Raw genomic sequence first — 24,339 nt, 5'->3', positions numbered from 1 at the left:
CCTGCCACATTTAAGTCTGAGCAAGTGTCACATGAGAACCCAGCACATCACATCATTTGTGATTCCTGTGTTCACTAGGTAGCTAGACACAGAACTTTGTGTCTTTCATGTAATTAGCACTGTGATCATTATCAAGAACAAGAATAATGAAAGTTAAATACCCTTTTTTATGGCAGGTGTTTGTTATTAATCATTTCATGATGAAATAAATTAAAGAATATGATAGAATCTATAATATTATAGAAATCAAATGCTTTACTATATCTATCTATGATATAGTAAAGTTCAGATCTAATAAGATTTAACAGAGAAGTAAGCTAGCTTTGAAACCTTGTGTTTCAGGTGCTGATTGCTCCTGGGCACAAGAGCAGCCTCCAAAAGATAAGTCTGAACAGTAATAAACAGAAAATGTGTTTTGGAAACCATGGGCTAGACCCATGGCTTTTTCCATCAGCTTGGAGAGGCCAGGGCTGAATTTGAATTGCTTGCCTGAAGTTTGAGTCACAAGGCTATCACTTCACTGCTGTTCTTCTCCAATTACTCCACTTGAATTAGGCCAACTGAAGGAAGTTGTGCTTTTCTGCAGTATGTGCGTAACCTTATGTTGATGCTAAACCAGAAATAGCCCAGCCCCAAGAACACTCTCTCACCTTCATTTCCTGAGAGAGTGTTCTTGGGGCTGGGCTATTTCTGCAATATTTCATTGCCTTGTTCTGGTTGCTCAGGCAGATGCTGGTGGTTGCTGAGTTTTCTTTTCACTGGGAGCTGCTTCTCAATTTCCTGTAACAATTTTCCTGTGTTGGTGATGCTGACTAGAGGAACTATCTCCAAAGAATTGCTGCTACTAAAATTTCTGCTGCTGTCTTTCTTTCTGTAGTGATACAAGACTTTCATGCCTCTGTTAGTTCCACAGTTAATTAATCTAAGTCTTTCTAATACTTAATACAGTAAGCATAGAAAAGCAATAAATGGGGCAGATAAAGAATGAAATGGTTTAATCTCATTAACAAAATGCAGAAGATCCAGGTACAAATATCACTTCTCTTCTAATCACTGGGAGTTGGATGAGCCATATAGAGCCAAGAAAATATATCTAAGCTATAAATGAAGGTGTAGTTCAGTTAGAGTGGGTTTTGGTTTTTTCTTTCCTGGTTTTAATAGAAGTTTCACATCATAATTAGGAGGATGAAATTCCTGCCAGCCAAGATTTTAGTTTGGACAGATTAAAGGGAAGAGGTATGAGAAATGATAATTGCTTTGTGCTCATCAGACTTCTCTTGAAAATCTGACAGGATAATTACAAAATACCTGCTTTGCAGAATGTCTGGGCAAAATTTTAAAGAGCTATTTAAAGTTGTTCATTTACAGTCTATATGAAAAGTTTTTTACTCTTTTTGAAGTAGTTCATTGCCATTCAGATGTGTGGTGCATGTTTAAATATAGACCTTATTCTCATGTGCCTGCCTGGCTGCATTCCACTGTCCACCCCCAAAGAAAATTGCCCATAATTTTTTGCATTACCCCACATACTTCACCCACATACTCACCCTTAACTTTCAGCAGAACATTATTTCACCTAATGGAAACTAACCTTGTTGCTTCCAACAGTCTGAATCATCTTAGTCGTGGATAAAATAATTGAGAGAGAAATGTTCCAGTGGACTGTACAAAAAACTTCATTTTGAATGACAGTAAAAAGTTTTTCTGCTTTCAGCATGCTTTCATGTTTCATCACATGGCTTTTGTTCGCCTGCTTTTGAAACTTAAAAATGAAGTTCACTAAATTGCCAATTTTCAAAGAATATTCTAGGCATATTTCTCAAAACCCTGTGATTTTGTGAGAGTTAAAAGACCCTGAAAGCCCAACTTTCTACTGAAGTTCACCACAGAGGTCAGTTGGATCACAGGGCCACAGATACCTGCAGAAAGACAATTGCTCTAGGCACCCCTGAGGTAGGGGTAGAGTCATCCACTGTCATTATTATGTACAGCTGAACAGGGCTGACCAATCTCACAGCTACAGGAGCTGGATTTTCACCTATGAACATCGTGTAAGCAATATTTCATGACCTGCTGCCTTGTCAGATCTCACTGAACTGCTGAACATCGCATTCAGGGAGTTCAGTGCTTTCCAGAACTGTCAGCAATTGCACACCAACTATGGTAAAGCCCTGTCTGTTTTATGCTCACCTCTCAGGAAGAGGTGATTGCAATTTGCAGTTGATTTTTAAAGTTCTCATCCTTAGTCTTGGATGCCTTCAGACATGGCCAGTGCAGCCAGGCCAGCTGGTTCTGGCAAGCAGGGCAGGCTTGGAGCAACCACCTCTGCCAGGGATGCCAGACATGTGTACACCACATGTACACACCTCTCATGTGACAGGGACACCTGCATTTTGGTTATGTTGGGAAATGCGTTATGCAGACCTCAGAAAGAATGAAGGCATGAAATGCCTTGCTATAGGTGTCTGTAACCAACTGTGTATTTGCATAATTTCCCAAAAATCATGAGTCCGTAGCTCTAACATTAATTATTCTAATGTTTACCCTTACAGTTTGTATTTTTATATAAAGTTAAAAGAATAAATTAAGTGCTGGATATACAATCCATTCTGTATCGTGTTCCTTGGTAGACTGAATTATGCGTTTCACAAGAAATGCACACTTCAGATTTAACAACAGAGCATTTTTTATACAATTCTGATTTCTGTCTCTTGCTTCTTTTTCTTTGAACAGTTTATGAAGAACCAGAAGACCCCAGTAACAGATCATTTTTTTCAGAAATTATCTCTTCAGTGTCAGATGTCAAATTCAGTCACAGTGGTAGATACATGCTTACAAGAGATTACCTCACTGTCAAGGTTTGGGATCTGAACATGGAAACAAAGCCTGTAGAAACGTACCAGGTAGGAATCTCCTACATCTTAAAATGCAACACTATAAAAGGATCTCAGTGTTCAAAAACTGGATGTTTCTGTAAACTTCTCATAACCTTATCTGAGAGGCAGCAAGCTAAGAGAATTAATCAAGGTGGTTAAAACCCTCACAGTGGCATCCTTATAGCAGGAAAAGGGCAATTGCAGCATTAGTAAGGAAGTGTAAAGCCTGAGGAGCCAAGGTAGCACTCCCTGTGGATTGGGCTCTTGAAAGAAAGGATTATTCTAACAAGAGAAATCATCTCTTCACTTTGGCATCTGCTTTCAAATGATGTATTTCACTAACATTTAAAAGGAACTGAGGAAGAGATTCTGTGTGTTGCTTAGCACTCTGCTCCTGGTGGGACTGCTGAAAGTTTACACCTTTGTCATTTCAGAATTACTTTTTACAACTTGATCTGTGTGTTTCTCCCTTGTGCCCAGCTCTAGAAGTGCTCCCTGTTAAACCCTGGCATCACCACTGACACAGCAGCTCACAAATGCCAGACAGACACATCTGGTTGCCTGAATTCATTGAGATATTATCCAGACAAAATGCCAGTGGCTCCAGCCAGTGCTAAGTTTGTACTCTGACATCTGTTATGTTTGGCAATAGAGGGCTGAGCTTACATTTTTTGACTCTGGCTTGAAGAAGGAAAATATGTCTGTGACACAGAAACTGCTTGTTATGAAAATGCAGTAAGAAAAAAAACTGTTAAGTTACCTAAAAAAGTATATGCAAAGTAGGAAAAATGCCATTCATCCAGCTTGTGCTGCTTACTGAGAGACAATCCTGTGACAGTGCTGAATAGGTCCCTTGTTTTCTGTGTCTAAATAATAGCAGGTGGGATACAGTAATTCACAGTAATTATAATTAAGATTGGCTTTAAAAAACCATGATGAGAATTTGGTAGCATTTCTTGTCAAATCAAGCAAAATTTTCCAGTATTTTTAGCTAGCATTTAGTAGACAGAGTGGGCCCCAGTGTTTTTCAATGCATCCATAACATTTTGGTGGATGATGTTCACTGCTCAAGGTATTAATATTGAAAAGCCTATTTACCTTTAAGTCTACAGAATTGGGTTTTCTCTTAAAATGGCTTTAAATGCTGAATGTGTTAGAATTGTTGATATCCTGTGAAAGTGGAGTGGGAGAGTAAGGGCAAGACTATGTTATATATAATAGAATAGAATCTCAGTTTTAGGGAACTTAGGTAATATATTACTTTATACCTGTGCTAATTTAGTAGACAGCCTTGTCCCTGGGGAGGAATAGCTGGTCAAGCCAACCTGTTTGTCTTGATTTTGACACCTGCTTTTATTTCCTCATATAGGCAGCTGTGAAACAAGCTGGTCACTTTTAAATCAGTCTGGCACCCAACAGGAGGGCTAATTAAAAAGTTTTATTTCTTCATGCTGAGATGGGGAAAAATGAGTACTGATAATTGCAGTCAGAAGTTTATAGAAAAAAAAAAACCAAGACCCACAACAACAAAACCCCTGATATGATATTAAAAAAATATAGCAAAATATAACAGTCTTCTTAAATCTTTGGATTGCCTTTCACTTTCAAATATTTATCCTTGTAAAGAATATACAGATGTGTTGCTGGGCATTGCAGTAGACTAAAGGAGAATCTGGAACTAGGGGCCTTGGAAGCCAATAGCACAGGATTCCATAGGATTTATGTCATTCAAATCCTCTGAGAACCTTTCATGTTTTTAAGCTGAAGAGAGTAGACAATTCTTTCCTAAGAAAAAGTGGTTTAAATTATTCTCTTAAGTAATTTGTCTTAGAGATATCTCTCTCTTTCACAACCTAAATCTCATATATCAACTTGGCAATTTCTCAAAATTTTTTTGGGGTAGATCACTGTAAGGCAGCAAATAAACCTAACATTTTCAGTTATGTATCCACATAATTATGATGACAATACATCATAAAAAGATTAAAAGGTGTTCATTAAAAGATTGATTTTCTCATTTCATCCACTGCATGGTAGGATATTGCCTAGCTGCAATAGTGAGGGTCACAACAGGAGATTTCACACAGAGTTGTAATAAAGAGCAGAGTCCATAACTGTGCTGCTTCATTATTAGCTTCCAGTTTTAATATTAAAAACCTGACACACAAGAATTAATTCCTCATACAGGTTCTTTTTCATATCAATGCTGTGGCTCAAACAATGCTATTGCATAGAGCAGCTTCTGCAGCCCTGCTGAACACATTATCTGCTGACAGTGTTTCAACATTATTTTCTCCTGCTTGTTTCACACAAAAGAAAAAAGGGCAGGGTATGGTCACTGGACAGCACTAAGAGAGCAGTGCAGTGGAATGGTCAGAGCCTGAGTGTTGCAAGGCAGCCCTGCCTAACAGGTTGCTCTCCTGATGCTGCCAGGTGAATTACCCCAGCAGAAGCCTTAGGAGCAGCAAGGGGAGCACATTCATAGCTGGAAATAGCTTGATCCACTTTAGGCAGAGTCTGTAGCACAGGGATTTGGACCAATGTGTCACCTACCAGTGAAATTCCTGGTTGTGTGTATTCAGTCTCAATAAAACAGGTCCCTGTGTAGCTGTGTTGCTGTGTTAGTCCAAAGCACAGAATTGCTAGATAATTCCATGAGGGTCCGATACTGCATTGAAGAAAAGGTCCTTGGTAATTAGTGAGGAATGAGTTTGGTTTGCTTTCAAGTACTATTGATATGTGGTAAGAACAAGGTAACAGACAAGGCAAATCTGATTTTACCCTCAGTTGGTAGAAGCAGATGAATATGCAAATAGTGAAAATTAAGTGTTCCTTACAATTAGTTTTTCCCAGTCTCTCTGAGGGTCTGAATGTGCTCAAATGTGGAACTCAAAATGTCCACATAAAGAACAAGGGGGTTGTCCAAGGCAGCAGGGTGAGTCTGACAGTCTTGACAAGGTAAGACATCTGAGAGAGGAATTGCAAAATCCTTTTTGACAAAGCTGATAGAAAGGCACAGCTCCAAGCTGTGGACTTGGACACACTTTGCAAAGGGTGTGTACATGACAGTGGTCATGACAGATGGCTGCTGGAAATGGTAATAAGAGAAAAACCTAGAAATGACAGTCAGGGAGGCAAATGTGATCAACTTCCTTCTGCCTTACCCAACCTTTCTATTTCTTCCAAGTATGGGGAGCTCACAAACATGACAAAGGACAGAATTCCAGTTCTGTAACAAATTACACTGCTAACACAAAAAGGTTTTAAGTAAAGAGAAAGGGAAAGGATTTAATTACAGAGTGTGTAGGAGACTACATCAATAGTAGGTACTCTGACCTATTGCTCACTGTGATGGTGCATTTAATGGTGGAATGTTCTATCTGCCATTTACCAATTAATTCCTGTATAAGACATTATCTGTTAATGAGCAGTTCAGTGTTCATCTATTAATGAAAATTGATCCATAACTAAAATTCATAATCATTAATAATCTTACATTACAAATATTCTTTGGATACTGGAAAATTTGACTATCAAAAATGGGTAAGTTTAAAGAAAATGTAAGTGAAAGTTCATTGTCCCTCATCTGGTCCTGACAGAAGTTATTTTACTAGAAGAAATGTTTGTGCCCTCAGGCCAGAGGAGGATGCTGAGAATCCATGAGCAGGAACAATTCCACTGGACTTACAAGAACCTGTAACCTCAGGATGGCAGAGCTAAATTACCCCGGGCCATTGGATTGGTGTTTCTCCAGGAGGTCACATCTTTGTTTTACAGCTTCTACCACAGCTGGAAGAAAATATCAGGAGTGCATTAGTAAATTTATCTAGGCAGGGATTTCGTATTTTATTATTTCCTTATGGAATAAACCAAATAATCCAGAAGAAAAATGAATCAAATTAAGCAAAAGACTGAAACAGTTTGCATGAGATCTCATTATGATAATCCTTGTTCAGCAGAGATGTGTGGCCTAGAGGAGAGAGATCTTCTGCTGGCTACTCTCACTTTTATAGTTAGTAAATGAGAATTTGCAAGGTTGCTTTTAACTCTCAGCCAAATAGGAAAAATCCTTGGGCTAAATTAGTGTTCTTATTTGCAGCCTGTGCAACTACAACTTTGTGCTGTATTTGACTTCTAAAATACCTTACAAAAATAAATGTAATACCATAAAGGTTCTTTTAATAGAGCCAAGTTCTTTCTGCCATAAGTGAGAATCCACTTATCTTGGAATATGGCATTTTTGTTACTATTTAAATTAGATTTCTTGCACATTAATTAGCCCATCTAGGGTATCAGCTGGTGAAATGTCTCTGGGAATTAGGCTAGCACTGAGAAAATCACCCAAGCAGGAAACAAATATGTTGAAGAGGGGTGGTCTGCAGCCTGCTGAGGGAAGCCTGTTTTGTGCCTTCCTGCAACAGTAATTCTGTAGCACCTGGTTAACTGGGCTGTGGAAAAGAACAGTTAGCTTCTTTGGAGCTTAAACACAGCATCTTCTGCACAGCTACCAATCTATGCAGCATATTTTGAAAGTGAACATGGGAGATTACGCAAAAAGTGAAGGGTTGGTTGTGGAGTTTTATATTTTCTTTGATTTCAAGAATAACAGTTATTTTCTTTAAACCAGGTCCATGATTACCTTAGAAGCAAGTTATGTTCCCTCTATGAAAACGACTGCATCTTTGACAAGTTTGAATGTGCATGGAATGGATCAGACAGGTAATCAATCCATCCTTCTGTCCATCACTGTCCTCATTTGGCAAAACACCTCCCATATGATGGGAGCAAACCAAAAGTAGTTACAGGTGATTGTTTTCCATATCAATGTGCAGAATCACATGCCAGTGTTTGGGAAGATAGAAGATTTGGATGTTTGTGCAGTGTTTCTGCTTTAGAAATGGTGTATGCCTTAATGACCTTGGCTTGTGCCTTAGGGGAAAAACCCTTCAAATTATGTCCATCTTCACCCAAATCATAATTAGGCTGCAAAAGCTAAAAAGAATGATGCCAACTCACAAAATCCCACCAACACACTAAGGAAATTTACATGATCCTGTATTTGCACATGAGCTACCTCAGAAATTCAGTTCCCTTACTGGAAATGGGTGTGAGGAGGGACCATCACAGGCACCCACTGATTCTCTACAAACTGCTGCCCAATGACACTTCTGATACCTCCTCCATCAGAGCAGTCCCTTTCCCTATGCACTGATGGAGAGGTTCTTTTTATCGTGGACATTGTATCTTGTTGAACATTTTTATGAGAAATACTCGAGCAAGACAGAGAGTTTGAGCAAGGATGGAGTGGGTTAATGCTCTAATGCTGGGCAATGGTGGCAGTGCTTTGTGGAGTAGGAATATGGTACAGGAATAGCTGAGCAGCCAAGAGGACTGGGTTAATAAAAATGGATAAAATCCAAGAGTATAATGCAAGGTGAGGATTTTAGTTAAAAAAAGAGCACAAAGCTTCATCTTAGCAGTTGGAAATAACTCCCGGAGACATTCATATGCTAGGTGACTTTGGAAGGGATTAGCAGTCTGCAAAATGCATGTGAAAGAGAGCACAGGAGCCAATATTGAGTGACACACAGTGACTCCTGTTTCAGCAGAGTTTGGAGCCAAGAGGCAGAAGTTTGGCACTGAGCCTAGAACTGCTCCTTCAGCTCAGCCTCTCATTTTGGAAAACAGTCTGTCTCATTGTATTGAAGCAGGCCTACCCGCCCTGGAGTGGGCAAGGGCTGTGAAACAGGCAGTCTGAGACATCTGTGAAAGACAAATATGATCCTTGCTTGAATGGGCAAGACTGGGCTATCCAGCAGAGAAAGGAGTAGTGGTGACATTATGTTGGGCTCTCATTCAAAGACCTTTGAACTGCATTTACACATTTCCTGTCCCTCATCTCCAAGGTGGATGAACTAATTGAGCAGATGGACAGCTGCTCTAAAGAAGAGAGGCCAGGACTTTGGTTTTCATCAGCTTAGCAAAAGAGAAGCCAAGATTTTACTTGCTTGTAGTAAATATACCAAGGAGATACACACAGGGAGGAAGAGAAACTAGCTAAGATAAGTGTGAGTGATAATGGCACAACAGCAATGAGGTGTTGAGAGTCAACAGGTAGCTATACCTGGAAATTAGAGTTAGTTCATACCTGTCCAAGCAGTGACAAGCTGTCTTCCCATCCTCAGTGGTGGAGGTACAAGAAACCCAACTGTTCTGGTGGTGGTGCTCAGGAAATTTGTGAAAGCAGTTACATATAACTTTGGTTAAAATTACAGGTTTGAATTTGAAAGTGCAGAACAAAGTCTCTTCTAGTCCTGTGCTCCACAAATGCAGATCAGGTATTATGCTGTGCACTGGGTAAGGGGCACCTTCTCTTTGGACTAGTTTCCTTTGCTCAGTTCCTCTACCTGCCCAATGGAAAGATTCTGTCTTTGCTAAAAAATGAAACTTTATCCTTTTAACATTCATTATGCAAATGGAAATACATATATATTCCATTATCTCTAATGCCTCCATGCCAGAGTGATTTGTTTTTTGACAAAAATTAACTCAGCGTTGAGTATCCCCTGTGATACCAACTGCTGGCCATTTAAAATTACATAGATGGACCGCACTGAGAGAAATACTTCCCAGATCGCTGTCATTGCAACTTGGGCACCTGCTGTGGCTTTGGTATGGTCAAAGACTGGGAATGACTCACAGAAAGTGTAGTGGAAGATCCAGGTTTTGGGGCTTTCCTCTGAAACTCCCAAACCAATGCATGAACGGTTGTTTTAGCTGAGGGTTTTCTCAGTGTGGTCATGGCTTGAGTTTGGCCCTACTAGAAATACAAAATTTAATGCATTTATTGGAAAACAGACAGTGCTGATTCCTGCCTATGTCTGCACAGAACAACAGTGCATTCAAATCATGTAGATATTGAGAAACTTTGAAAAAGATCCAAGACTTTTCAGATATTTACAAACCATTTTGCTTATCCTTGATGGGAATTCCTAGTGCATTTTACAGGTTGGGCAGCCACTTACTCCCCAGCCTAGACTCTCTCTCCTCAGGCCAGATGAAGTGCTGCTGTCCTCATTAGTGTGGTAAGACCACTCTCTGGATAGCTGCCTGCTAGTAATGGAATTCTTGTTCAATATCAGGGTTTAAAGTGAGTGTAATATTTTCATTCCTACTTGACAGATCAGAAAGATCAATGCAAGGAGTAATTATTAAGTGGGAACATTAGATTGTGAGGGCTTCATTTATTTTACTGCCCAGACACTGAGGCGTTATTAGTCATGCACAATTACCAAACCCGTCACCAAGCACAATGTGCTGCTCTTGATTGTAAGAAACTCTTGAGTAAAGGCACTAGAAATATTTGACAAAAGAAAAGGGCTCTCTTTAATTTAGTTATTTATTTTTAGAAGTCAGATGTATCAGAATTGATGCCCATTTTTTGATTCACTCCTCTGAGCTCCTTGCTTTATGAATATGACAAGTAGTGCTATGTGTTATCAGAATATTTTTTTATTGGAGGATCATAATTAGAATAATAATTAGATACTGGTACCTCTTTAAAAACAGTTCATTTGAACAGTAAGGTCACTTAATTTGAGTCTTTTGGTATGCAGTTTTTCAAAAAGGAGTATTACTCAAGGTAAAGATTCCATATTGACCATTGCGCTCCAAAGAGATGCTGCAGTACTTAGATCATTATTCCATCTACACAACAGTTATAACTGCAGTTCTAAATGCATTGGTTTTATCTTTTGCAGACTTCAAAGCTATAATGACAATTTATAGTGACAGGATTGTTCAGTTAAAAATGAAAGTGTGTTTATTATTTAGGTGAAAATACTTTGTATTAAGTTTTGTCATTACTAAGGAGTTAATCTATGCTGTGATAGAACCTGATGGTGAGGCTGTTCACAAAAATAATCAACATACGTGAGCTCTGATTAGAACGTGATTGATGCTCAGTTACTCCAATGAGCAGGAACTAATACAATCAGACAGAGCTGATCTCATCTGCTGAAGGGCACATTAATCACTGTGTACTTTGGCAACAGTGGTCAGGGGAGGGAGCCAGGCAGGGGTCTCACACTAATTCATCCAGATGAGCATGTATTATCTGTAGTTGAGTATATTACACAAAAATCATGCTATCTTTATTGTGTATACATCATTACGTGACTGTGTAGAATATGTGAGCTCTACTTTTACAGCAATTTAATTTAGCTCTTCCATTCACATCCAAAGTCAAGTCTTTTAATAATGACCTGGAGGACACTGTTTTCTTCCCACTGTCAACAGCTTTCAGTTTTACCTTAAAAACATAAGCACTTTTGTAGCTTTTTGTGAGGTAAAGAAGCCAGAAAAAAAAACCCAAATAAAACCTAATTCTTCATGATAGCAAGTGAATACCTTAGTTGACTTTTTTTTTCTTTCAAGATTTCAATTGAATGGGTGTACAGGACCCCTGCCAGGGAGACTTCTAACCACCATCATGATAAGTGATTTGCTGCAAGCAGATGAGTGAAGTCACATACAACTGTTCAGTCAGTCCTTTCCTACTGAACTGTCATTCATCCCCCTGAATATCCCTCAGCCTTCACTCTAATCAGGAGTTGGCAGACCCCATTGGATGAGATGTTAACAGTCTATTCCTGTCTGGCAGCACACTCCATGCTGGAGAGCTAGAAGACATCATTTTGTTCTCAAAGCTTGGCATGTCAAATAAGAGCTTGGAAGTACTTGGGGATCCCTTGTTCTTATTCCCAGTCTTTTCCCAGCCAGCTGTACCAGGGTGCCACAACCTTGAATCCAAGTCAAGTGTCCCAAGTTTTTCTAGCAGCCTCCTCCCTAGGTTTAAATAAATTCCTTCTTTGTGATGGGGAGTCAGTGACTTTACACAGCACAGCATACAGGAAAATTTCCCAAAATTTCGGGAGTTCCTCATTACTTGCAACAATGCTTCCTCCTTTCCCTTTGCTATAATAAATCCCTCATTTTATTTCTATGAAAAATGTTGTTTAAGAGTTTTTCTGGAATCAACCCTTTCTTTCATTGGGTCAGCTTGTCATGAAACCAGATCTGGTAGACCTTACACATTAATCCTAGGAGGCTGCAGATGTTCTGTTCTGCACTGGTACACATGGCAGTGAAATATTGAAAATGTAGGGGCTCAAAATATAATTGGGAGACAGTTTCAAATCTAAGAAAAGGTCCCTTTTCATGCTGGGTGCCTGAGTGTCATCTTTGCTGAGATTTGCAAGTGTGGGGCAGGCTCTGGTGGAAGCTGCTCTCTGAGTCTCCTCCCCTCACACCTGAAATCCAAGCCCTGCCTCTTGCCCCAGGGAATGATGTTCTGCTGCCACACCTGCACTGAGGGGCAGGGCAGCTGGGCTGGTTTTGTTTTTCTATCACCCTTAAGAAGGGTGTGTGGGGGTCTTTGAAGCACTGCTGAGCCTTGCTCTCAGTCCTGCCAAACCATCCCATGGCCTCCATGGTCTCGTGAGCAACAGTGAAAGAGGGGAGCCATGAAACAAGCTGAATTGCTCCAGACAGTAGAAATCTGCAGGTGAATAAAAACTTCTCTGCATCTGGGAAGACTAATTTGGGCCAGAGTTAGCCCAAAAATTTTCAAAGAGCTAAATAAACCCACAAAAAAACCATAAACACAAAACCCTAAACAAGAAAAACAACACAAAACAATATGAAGCAAGGAATGGTTTGGTTTTTAAGCAAGCCTTAATTCCAGATGATACCCCAAAAATCTTCAGGGCAATCCCTGACATTCAGGAGTGCAGCTGAATGGAGATATTTTGATGAAGGCTGTTGAGTGCAAGGATGGCTGCCACATGGATAACATTTAAGAGGTTGGCTTGAAGTGTGTGAATAACAAATCTGAGAAATACAGAGATATGCCAATTCTTAGTGACTGACATTTTTGATGAAATCTCATTGCCTAAAAAATGTTATGGAATATCTCATTTCATGTTAGTAAAATGATGAAAATCCTATTCAAATGCCTTGGAAGCTGGTGAAGTAGAGAATTTGTTGACCACCCAAGAGAAGCAGAACTTTTTAGTGGGGAAAATCCCATGCTGAATTATTTCATTTAACAAAACAAGAATGTTGAGGCTCAGATGCTTAAAAGTATTAAAATAAATAAAGATGCTGAAGCCATCAGTAGTTGACAGGCTGCTTCTGCAGACCCTAAAACTCTGTCCCTAAATTAAACATCAGTGGTACAATGTTGGTGTCATATTTAATAAAATCATTATCCATAGATAAACATCTGCTCCTTTTGAGTATCACTGTTATAATGCAAACAGGAAGAACCTTTTTTCTCTCAAATCCTTTATTTCAGATAATTTTACAGATTGAAAATTTATTTTTGGACAAAACAACCCTACCTGAATCATTGCTGGCTACCAGATCAATGTGGCACAGTGAAGAAGCCTGACTGAGTGGGAAGTGTAGAGTTAATGTTCTGCTAATTTGGGAACTACCTCTCCTGCCCAAATGAGCTTTGGTTCTTGGGGATTTGCTGTTTCCCCAGCTTTCAGCCCAAAGAAGGCAGGGATGCAAGCCAAAACACCTGGAGAGCCAAGCAAGTTGTCTTCAAGACTGGAGGGTAGGGGGTGAGCAGAAAGGGTGAGCAATGAGACTTACAGAAGTCAAACAAAGACTTGAAAGGGGTGGGAAAGGGAAGAGAGAAGCAGATAAGGCAGGTTTTTATTTTAAAGCTGTAGAGCAGGATAGATGGAAATGAAAGAAGAGGGGAGAATGAAGAGAGGGGAAAAGGGAAACCTATCTGGAAAATGTGGTAAAGACAGAATCAGAATCAGAGGGGAAGAAGGAAAAAAAGAGAACAGAACTGTGACTAGGGAGGGAGTGAAAAGTCAATAAAAGTAGGGATTGCTCTTGCATTGGAGCTTTCCCTTTCACCTTTTACCTTCTGTAAAAATACATTTGTTATTCTTGGTAAAGAAAAAGGAGGGGTAAGACTGGGCTGCAGTGACCCCACATGAGGGCTGAAGCTTGGCAGTGAGATGCCTCAGATCACATCACTGATAAGCAACTATGACCAGTGTCAGAGCAGGCAGGAGGTGTCAGTAGCATTTTGTGTTGTCACTCCAAACACACATACCTGAAGAACTGCCAGGACCTTGCTTGGAGCAGATCAAGCAGAGGGAGCAGAGAATGCTCCAGGTGCTCTGCAGAGCAGCCCCGTGCTGAAAGGGAAGCATTCAGCACAGGAGGGTTAACTGGGGCTGTGTAAATGCATTCCTGGCCCTGCAGGTATGGGGTGTTTCTCCTTCCAGAGCACTGGCTGGGCTGCAGAGGGTGAAAGGCAGGTAGTGGTAGTCATGGTGCACCCATTGGGGTCTTTCCCTGCTTTTGTGTTTGTTTGGTTTGGGGGTTTTTTTGGGAGGAGATGAGGTGTGGTGTTGTTTTATTTGGGGTTTTTTTTGTAATCATGCTGCCTGTAGCTGTGGTATTTTCAGCTGGTGCAGTCAGGCTGCAGCTCAGCTCCAGCTATCAGTGCAGTGCTCCTCAGGGTGCACTGGGGTGTGTTCTGATTCCAAAATACCTCTGCATGGCAGAGATGATGGTACCTCTGACCTTGTGCAGCACAGCTTGTAAACCTGCCTTCTAAGGAAAATTAAAGGTGGAAAATCAGACAGAGCTTTTCTGGGCTGCTGCCTTACACACCTATGAAGTAGCATGAGCTGTTTTGAATGAGGGGCTTTGGCCTCTTGGACCAGCCTCTCCTGCAAGGGTTTTGTGCAAGCCCTTGTCATAACACTGCTGTGCAGAGCAGTGTCTGGGAATACAGAACAGACACTTCCTACATTGAGCTACAATTTATATTCCACTATTTTAAAAAAAAAAATCATCTCCTTATCACATAGACTCCATTATTGTACATTGTATTTTCTTGAACAGGAAAAAATTGCAGGCTTACATCTAGTTTTCACTCTTTTATAACTTCAAGCAGCAGGTAAGGTTATAATCCATCTGTGTTTGTGACCTTGAACAGGAATGGACACTTTCTCATTTACATAATGCTGTTTTTTACTGAGCCATTAAACTGCAGAAAAATAGGGCCAGCATGAAAAGTAGTCATCTACATATGTTAAAAAATAACTGCAGTAAATCCAACTGAAGAAAGCAGACTTTTAAAAATATGCGAGAGTTCAAGAAATTAAAAAGCAAATGGACTGTAAAGGCAGTTTTACTGCAAGCAAAACCTTCTAAAATAAGACCCTTAACAAACACCTCTCTCTGCATTTGGTGCACTGGTGCTCTGCCAGCATGAAAGCTGCTTCCCTGACAGTTCCCACTGCCATCAGGAGGGATGCTCCTCCTTCCCCTGGGAGCCACAGCTCTGCAGCCTGGGGCACAGGGGTGCCCCAGCCTTATGAACCTGTTTCAAAATTTTGCCTGGGGGAAAATACACAGATGGACTGCATCCCAAATTGTGTGTGTTAGTGCTGAGCTATGAAATAACCTCGACTTTTTCGTGTTGCGAATAAGCATTACAGCAGGAGCTGTAATGACAAGACATGGTGATTTGGAAGGAATGAAACATTTGATTTACTGCTGTTGATTCAATTTCTGAAATGGGCACTAATCTTGATCAATAGGCTTTCTGCAGCTGCTGGGATACATTTTATCAAGCTGTCACACTGACTCCTGTTTTTTAGCTTGTGAGGTTGTTAACTTGTGCCTTGCTAGGCAGGATTGCACCCAGCCTTTTGTGGGTGCAGAAGGAAAGAGAAATCTCTCTGCAAGCAACCAGGGGTGGGTGCTGCTGCTGGAGAGCAGCAAGAAGCCACCTGCCAGGGCTGGATGGGGCTGGGTGTGGACAAGAGCCCCTGTGCATTCCCCCAGCAGTCCCTCTCCATGGGATGAAGGCTGTGGGTGAGCTCCTGCCCAGGGCAGTGTGTGCTGGGTCTCTGTGCTGCGCTCTCTGGTTTGCAGCAGTTCCCTTTGGCACTCCAGGAGCTGCACAGGGCTCGGTGTGGGATCAGCTGCCATCAGGCTGCAGTATGGCATCAGCAGACCTGGAAGCAGGGTGGAGCTGGGTGATCCCAGTGTACCAACCCAGAACACCCACTCCAGGTACCCTGCAGCAGCTCTGGGGCCTGCTCTGCTCCCATCCCCAGCTGTAGTCGCAGCTCACATTTGTGCTTTTCCAGTGTATCATTCATTTGTATTACAGTCACTCCTAATGGCCCCAAATGAGATCAAGGCAGCTCTGGCTGGAGGCTGTGCACACACTGTAAGGCACTGCTGAGTCCAGGAGCATCTAATCCTGTCAGCTAGGGAGTGTTTGTGTGGTGGAGAGTGGGGTTCTCCTGTGCCTGTGAGTTCTCCAGTGTTCTCCCATATGCTCCATGTTTCCCTGGCCAGTCTGCTGCTCAACACAGATCCCCCCAACAGCAAAGTGTGAAAGCAGCTGCCATTTGAGATGGAGGTTTGTTTATTAATGCCACGCACGTCAAGTATGTTCTTTTGGGCTCTATTAGAAAGGCAAATAGCTACTGATTGCCTGAGTCTTAAAACTGTGCAGCTTTTTCCATGGAGACTTGACCATTTGGGGTGGATACCCTCTTACAGAATGGAAATTCAGAACAAAACCACCCTGTTTGGGGCTGAGATAGGAGAGTAGAAAACAGCCCTGGTTTCACATATGGAAAAAGTTCACAGGAGATGAGCTTTCAAACAAGGCTCTGAAACCCATGATTATGCTAATCCAATAACCTGGGGGCCATGGATGAAATCCTGAATTCATTAAAGTTAGTGACAAAATATCCTCCCCTAGGGACTAGAAGAATGAAGCAACTGGCAATCTATTATTTCAAACTGCAAGCTGACTAATGAGGTAATTTTTATACAGATAAAGGTATGTTTTTTGTCCCTTTCTCCCAGACACAGAAACAAATCCTGACTTGATGTTTTATCCAAACTTCATATAAGAGATGCCAGAATCCTGACACCAGTGTGTTTATTTCTAAGAAGCATTGTAGATAGAAATTTTCATGATGTCTGGACTTGCAAGATCTGTGGCTTCAGCAAGGAGAAGAGTTTCATCTGTAAAAAATTTACATGTGCAAATTCAGTGTGTTTTTTCAGAACCTTTCAAAACACCCTTCTTCAAAATACTCTAAAATACATAATTATGTACTAAACCTTACTCTTGTATCAAAAGATTTGAACTATGTGGGAAATTTTAAGACTATTTCTGGAATCATGGTTAAACTCAGCTGTCATTAAGGGTGAAGTTCCAGAGAAAGGGAAAAAGCCTGAAATATGTGATCCTTAAGCACTCATAAAAAGCTGGAGGGTAATTAAAAATAACTTTTTGAAAACATGTCGCTTTTATTATTATCTTCTGATGCGGTTCTCATGATGTCAGGGAGCAGACATTACTTGCTGTAACTGCAATTTTCATTGAATAATATGGGAGGGGAAGGCATTGGTAGAAGAAACCTCTTCATTCTGGGGAGCACTGGGAAAACCCCTTTTTTTTCCTTACTCTTTCCCATCTGAAACCAGAAGACAGCTGACCCTAAGGTCAAAGTTGGCTGTCCTGATCCAGGCATGTTGGTAGGCTTTGCACAGGCTGCTGTTGAAGTGCCTTTGTTGTGTCTCTCTGCCTCTCTGCAGTGTGATAATGACAGGTGCATACAACAACTTCTTCCGAATGTTTGACCGCAACACCAAGCGGGATGTGACCCTGGAGGCCTCCCGGGAGAGCAGCAAGCCACGAGCCATCCTCAAGCCCCGGAGAGTCTGCGTTGGAGGCAAGAGGAGGAAAGATGACATCAGTGTTGACAGTTTGGACTTTACTAAGAAGATCTTGCACACAGCATGGCACCCAACCGAGAACATCATTGCTATAGCAGCGACAAACAATCTGTACATATTTCAGGATAAAGTGAACTCAGAAATGCACTAGATTTATCAATATCCCTCTATATTTACAAACCAGCCTCTTGAGAGTTGTAGAAGGATGTGATCTTCACAAAAATTGTGGCTTCGGTGGTGGGATTTGTAGGTTGCATCCTTTCATCCCTCAGCCTGTATCATTACTGGTGGCAAGCCAATTATTTTCCATCACTGCAACTGTATGAGTAAAAGGCACGAGTGCAAATCCAGTACTGTGGTCTGTATCAGTTCCTTTAAACGAACAGGGATATTTATTCAGTTTAGGAGTGTTCCTGAGGAGGGCTGAGGCTCCTCAGCCCCTGTCCATCCTTTCGAGGGTCTCAGTGGTTTGCAGGACTGTGGTGTTCTGGTGCCCTTCCTGCTTTTGCAGTGCACAGCATTTACCACATTGTTAGAGCTTTTTGCCTCAGTCTCTTGATTGGTTTTTTTTCCAGTGCTGTTTTCCTGTCTTTCAATCAGGCTGAGCCTGTTTGAAGGAATGAATAGCCACATCCCTTTAGAGCATGTGGCACATTGGAGGGACCTCATGAGAGCTAGAGCTGGAAGCAGAATCCCTGCTGGTGAAAAGCTGCCCCATCTCATCCATCCCATTCCCTTCTTTACAATACCCTCTTATTTATTTATTTATTTATTTATCACATTACTTTGTGCTTCACCTTCCCAAGTGACTAAGTGACAGACTGGCATAGTTACTCAGCCAGCTTATTTTAAGAAGTTTATTCTCCATGGTTCTCTTTGCTCTATTTAAAACAATAAGTAGTATCTTCATTGTGTGAGGACTATTACAAAACTTGGCATTGCAGCTCTGGAGGGACTGGCTGACACAGCCTGGCAATTCACACACAAACCCATGCTACCATTTGGGGTTGGAGTTCTGGAAACCTCGGCTAGAAGTGCTCTCAACCAACTTGAGTGGGAACAAAGTTACATCCCTGCTAGATGCTTGATAAAGTCCCTTGTTTGTTGTTTGCAGGATGGTTGTGTTAATCCTGGCCTTTGGGGAACACAGGCAATGCCTGGTGTCTGTAACTGTGAAAGGAATGGTGCTGTGAGAGGCAGTGCCACTGAGTGAATTTTAACGCTTTGAAATGAGGCCACTTCTGGGAGACAAAATTAGTCCTGGAGAAACACGAAAATTTGAAAAATCCAAACCTAACAAAACCTTCCTCCACAGAAATGTTGTTAGATCTATCTCTGTTCTGTAATGATGAGTGAGATAAATGGAAAAGGGAAGTACACACAAAGAAGGGCATGCAGGAATGGTACCGGAACGGTGCAGTGGGCAGGAAGTCCTCTTAATCCAGGAAAAGAAAGTTCTGCTGCACCCTTAATAGCTCTGGCAGAAAATTCAATACCCCAAAGGATTCCTACTCTAACCATGAATAAAAGAGCACAACTCACATGACCTGTTAATCTGCCCATATTAAAACTCCTCAGAAAAAAAAGTCTTTAAGCCATTATGCACTGATTTCTTGGTAAGTGGAGAATGTACTGATGAAGGGATCTGCATGCTTTTGTATTTTGGTTTGGGGGAAGGGTGGGTGACAATCTGCTTACAAGAAATAAAAAAACAAAGTCTAGAGCTTTTATATGACATCTCAACACCACACCTGAAATCTGTCTGTTTGAAGTTTTCTACATCAATGCTGTATATTTTGTGTGTAGAAGCACAAACACATGTGCACCAGTTTCCAGCCACGAAACACATACAGTATGAAATGTGTAGGGTGATTTTAAAGGGAACAAAGAATGTTTGTTTATAAAATACTGTGTGCTGTAGCAGGCATGGACAGTATATGTACATATTTATTCTAACAAAATTTAACAAAATTGCTTTTTCCTTTTCTTTTTCCTTGTAAAAAGGTTTAAGAGTGTGGTAAATTGTATAGAGAACTTGTTAATGCCAAACTACTGCTTCAAGGGTGTCATACAATTTCTTTGACATTTGGACCCCTCCATTAATCTTTGCAGCTCAAAAAGAAAAAAAAAATTGCTATCAGCTCATATTGGCATTTACAGCTAGAGATACTGTAAAACATATATTTAGCTTTGAACATTCTCAAGTAAGATTCTATAGATAACTTATTATAAAGCAGATCTTAAAGCAATCTTTTTTTTTAAATTTGAAGTACCTTACTCTGTTACAGCTTTGGGTACCAAAAAGAACGTGTTAAAATTAAATAAACAAATATATCTTTGGAGCTTTATAAAACTAATTAAATACCCAACCAAAATACCATTAAGTAATTCTAGAGGAAATAAACAGAAACCTTTCAAAGACCAGTATTCCGTTCCTGTCTTTGACATCACTGTTACAGGTCGGTTTCCTGGTTTCTTGAATGTATGGAAAGTCAACATTGTCATTGTGAACGTTTCCAACTTTCTCTTTTTAGTTTGAGCTTTCAGTGGTGTAGAGTAAGTGATGGTAAAGTTGGTAAATCTGATTGTTTTGAAAGCTGTTGTTCATGGCTGCATTTTTTGTGTTGCACAAATTAGCTAACTGTTGTTGAATAAAAATATAAATATGTTAATACCAGCTTTTTCAATAAAACTACAACCAAAAAAAGGCATAAATAGATGACTTCAAGGCACAGCTTATTTTTAAGCTAGGCAAGAAAGAGTTGTTTTAGCTCCTTCTACAGAGGAGGAAGAGTCACAGGGATCAGGACACGGAGGGCAAACTACTGTGGGAACTTCAAGTGCTGTGGCAGGTGGAGGAGGGAATACAGGCCATGAGTGGGATGAGGGTGTTGTATGGTGAAGAGTGTGGGCAGCTGTAGCAGAGCTGGAGTCATGCTTTAGGTTCAGTCCTGGGACCAGCTTTTTCTTTTGCTAATAGCCCAACCTGGACTTCAGGAGTCTTGAGTCTCCATCGCCTGCAAATGGAATCAGAGGTGTGCAGTGTGAATTGACACACGAAGCCACAGGTAAAAAATGGCATGGGTGTTGTCACAAAGACTGCAGGAGAAGCAAAAGCCCTCCAACGACATTTTTAGTGTTAGAGAATCAAGGCATTACTTTATTTCTGGCCAGGATGTTGTTCTGGTCAGGATGTGCAATCATTTCATTCACACATAGCCCAGGCATGCAGAGAAAATCATTTAATGACACATGAATTTTACCAGATTTTTTACAGACTTTTTACAGTCAAGATCGATAGAGATTCATTGGTTCGATGTTCATTGGCTCCAAGTTATGTAGTCCTTACTCTGTGGTTTCCTACTGGATCTGGATTTCTTCACCTCTGATGTTAATTAGGTCCTCCCTCCCTGATTTCCTCATCAGTCTTTTCTGGACCAGGTGTCTCCAACCATGGCAGGGGGCAGTGTCTGAGGTAGATGTCTGTTGATGTTCTGCTGATGGTCATTATCTTTTTGGGTATCTTTTGGGCTACTCACAGTCTGTTGAGATGTTAACCTCATCAGGCCTTCACCTGGTGAAAGAATGGCCTGGAAAGAAACTCCAGTTCCCTTCCCCTGGGGCAAAGGTGAACACAGGTTGGACTTGATGATATCAAAGGTCTTTTCCAACCTAGTTCATTCTGTGATTCTGTGAAAACTGGCTAAAGTTATAAAATAAAATTTAAAAAAAAATCAAACTTGGTATATTTTCCAATAGTGTTATCACTGGCCAGGTTTGAGACTTTCCAACCATGGCAGTGCATCAGGGATGTGGCCAGGCTGGCTTCCCAAATGAGACTGGTCCAGCTGACAAACCAGAGTGCTACCAGCAGAGCAGCATCCTGCTTTCTCCCACCACTAGATCTCTACCACGGGGAAAAATAAAATATAATAATAAAAACCAAAAAATGCTGGCTTGGCACACACACTTAAGGTAGGAAACCATTCTCTTTTCAGTCCAAGCTGATGCCTGACTCTCCATGGTGATCCTGACTCTTGCCCCAGATGTGGAATCTCAGTCCAAGGCAGCTGATCTTGCTTGTACCTGGGGTGAGAAGCCTCCCTCCATCCCTACACACAAGTTAGACACTGAGAGGCTGAGGCCTTTTTCTGGATGCAGACCAGAATAAATTTGCCTCCACTGTTACATGAGGCAGAGCCTGGCTTTGTACAGCTCTGCCAGAGCTTACATGCTAATTTTTTTCACCCCTTTTTTGGGAAGACACAGTCAATCCCACTCATTTAGATGGACAAATATGACTAGGCACTGAAGAGAGAAATCTCAGCTGAAAATCAACACATCAAGCAATACACTATTTACCTTTCCAGTTTCCCTTTTCATCCCCAAATACCCAGTAGGAGCAGGAGCCAGATGGCTCACTCGCATGCTTTTGAAATTTTCACACGCATACTTAGCAGCTACATAAGGCAATTTAACCCTTTATGGCTTGGGGGAGATACTGGCATGAGCCACCTGCTTCTGCTGTTTGCAGCCAGGAAGTTGTCCTGCTTTAAGTCTGTTGGAGCCTTTGGTTGTCCCTGATGAGAGGGCAAGTAGAAGGATTGTTTGCCTTTATATCCAATTTTCAGTTACATTATTATCAATTTGCTCCCACTCCCAATAGGAATTATTTTCCATTTGCAGTCTTGTCAGCAAATTGTATTGAGTCTAAAATTAGAGCATAAAGGCACTTGCCTTGCTCATGTGGCAGAACCAGGATTACTGGAATGGGCCTAATTTTATAGAGATGAGGGATGTTGCTTAGGCTTTGTGAAACCATTAAATGGTTTCTGGAAATTCTGTACAGGCCAGCTCTGAAAAGCATTTCTAAGAAAAAAAAAAGCATTTCTTAGCAGTGAAATTTTATTTTTCTTCTCTCTCAAGCTGGATGAGGATCAAACTTTTACTCATGTGAAAGTGAACACAACTCTTCAGGCAGCTGTATATCCTAAATCTGGCCCATGACACAAAGCAATTTATGTGGAGCACTGTGGAAACTCCTCAGTTCCCTTAGCTCTGAAAGCTGCCATGAGTAGGGATCAGCCAGGCAGGGTACAGCTAATTACTTGTCTTTCCATTTGCCCATTGAGGCAGTCAATGAGCAGGACAAGATCCTTAAACCTACAATTCCATTAAGCAGTTATTTCAAGTATCATGACAATGCTGCACATTGTTTTTATAACATGGCTGCTCAAACAAACCCTACAGCAGTGGCTCCATCAAAGTAGGCAGCGTGGTTTCCTGGACAGCCAGTCCTTGTTGTAAAACTAGTACTAATCATACTACTAATATGCATGTCCCATGCAACAGCCTCATCCAAGCAGATCAACTTTAAATACAGGATTGAATTCTTCAGCTGGCAATTGGTATGTGAATGTGGCACTGTGTCTGTCTTTCAAGGAGAAGAGTACTTAGCTCAGAGAACTCCAGAAACCTCATCACCACCTTCTTTGGCTTCATCATCATTTGTCAAAGAGGAGAAACAATTCTGGGGCGGGGGGAAATCACTGTACATTATTTAAAAAAAACCAAAAAAAAACCCAACTGAAATAAGGACTTGGGTGCCAGACTGGGAGAAAATAGGTTGATATTCCTCCAGTCAATATCTGTAATCTAAATGCTGCCCAAGCAAGACACCAGAGTGATACCCCACTGTCAATAACTTCTGCTAACACCCCAGCTCTGGCAGGTACTTGGTTTCATTTCCCTTTGGTGAGGCTTGAACACCTCCAGCAGCTCTGCATGGTGCTCTGGACCATGCTTGTCCTCACTTTAGTGTGATGAAGGTGCAGAAAGAAGCAGAGGTTTCCCACAGATAGGAAAGATCCCACCATTGTGATCTATTTGCAATACAGAAGGTGATGCTCACAGAAAATTTATGCACATCTTGGACTGCCTTGTGGAAGAGGTGGGGAGGAAAACATTGCTGGTTCAATTATCATCCTCTGACATCTCTGCTAACACCTTTCCAGGATGAACAGCTGCACTCTCTGTTTCTCACAGCTATTGATCTGCAAACCCAGAGAGATGTTGCTGCATCAATTGAGCTCTGTCAACATGTTCAAAATATTCTCTGCAACCCTCACAGGTAAAGACTTACTTTAGCATGAAATGAGAGATAAGCTGCACTATTTTATACCACCTTCCTCCACATATTTTTTAAGGCTTCCTTTTAAAATATTTGGCTATTTTGAGCTGCTATTATAATATTGCTAGTGAATTTTGAGGAGTCAAGTGCTACCTTTAAATCTGTATCTCCTAATCACTTTCTAGAACTGCAAGAAATCTCTCGCTGCACAATTTATCCCCAAGGTCTTGTCAAACCTGTTCCAAAACCAGATTCTCCTGAGATCCACTCTTTATTATCAAAGAACAGAGAAGATGATTCTTGCTTGTGAAGGACAATTGAAGCCTGAGGCTGTCTAAAGAAAGGGAAAGAAAGATTTCCCTTTCTTCCTCTACAGAGTCAGTCCCCAGTCTTGTGCTGCTAGCCTGTTGTGCTGCCTCTTTTCTCTGTGCTTTTCCTTCTACCACATCCTATGGCTCCCCACATTCCCCCTTCTGCCTTCTCCTTCAGCCACACACAGTGGTTAGAAGTCAGTAAAACCCACCA

At 41.1% G+C, this 24,339-nt stretch overlaps 1 protein-coding gene across 6 annotated transcripts in view; it reads left to right on the top strand.

The window, feature by feature from the left end:
- PPP2R2C (protein phosphatase 2 regulatory subunit Bgamma) overlaps window positions 1–20,399 on the top strand; it is a 190,214-nt gene extending 169,815 nt beyond the window's left edge. For all 6 annotated transcript variants that reach the window (XM_066548641.1, XM_066548647.1, XM_066548644.1 and 3 more), the window contains 3 exons: window positions 2,734–2,903; window positions 7,504–7,595; window positions 17,544–20,399. In XM_066548641.1, the coding sequence (XP_066404738.1) occupies window positions 2,734–2,903; window positions 7,504–7,595; window positions 17,544–17,835 (554 nt within the window). In that variant the 3' untranslated portion in view covers window positions 17,836–20,399. The remainder of the gene's footprint in view (window positions 1–2,733; window positions 2,904–7,503; window positions 7,596–17,543) is intronic.
- Window positions 20,400–24,339: the final 3,940 nt, after the last annotated feature.

This window comes from Molothrus aeneus, chromosome 4 (assembly GCF_037042795.1).
Source record: "Molothrus aeneus isolate 106 chromosome 4, BPBGC_Maene_1.0, whole genome shotgun sequence".
NCBI lineage: Eukaryota > Metazoa > Chordata > Aves > Passeriformes > Icteridae > Molothrus > Molothrus aeneus.
Note: the sequence above shows the minus strand (reverse complement) of the source record. Positions and strands in the feature narration are given on the sequence as shown.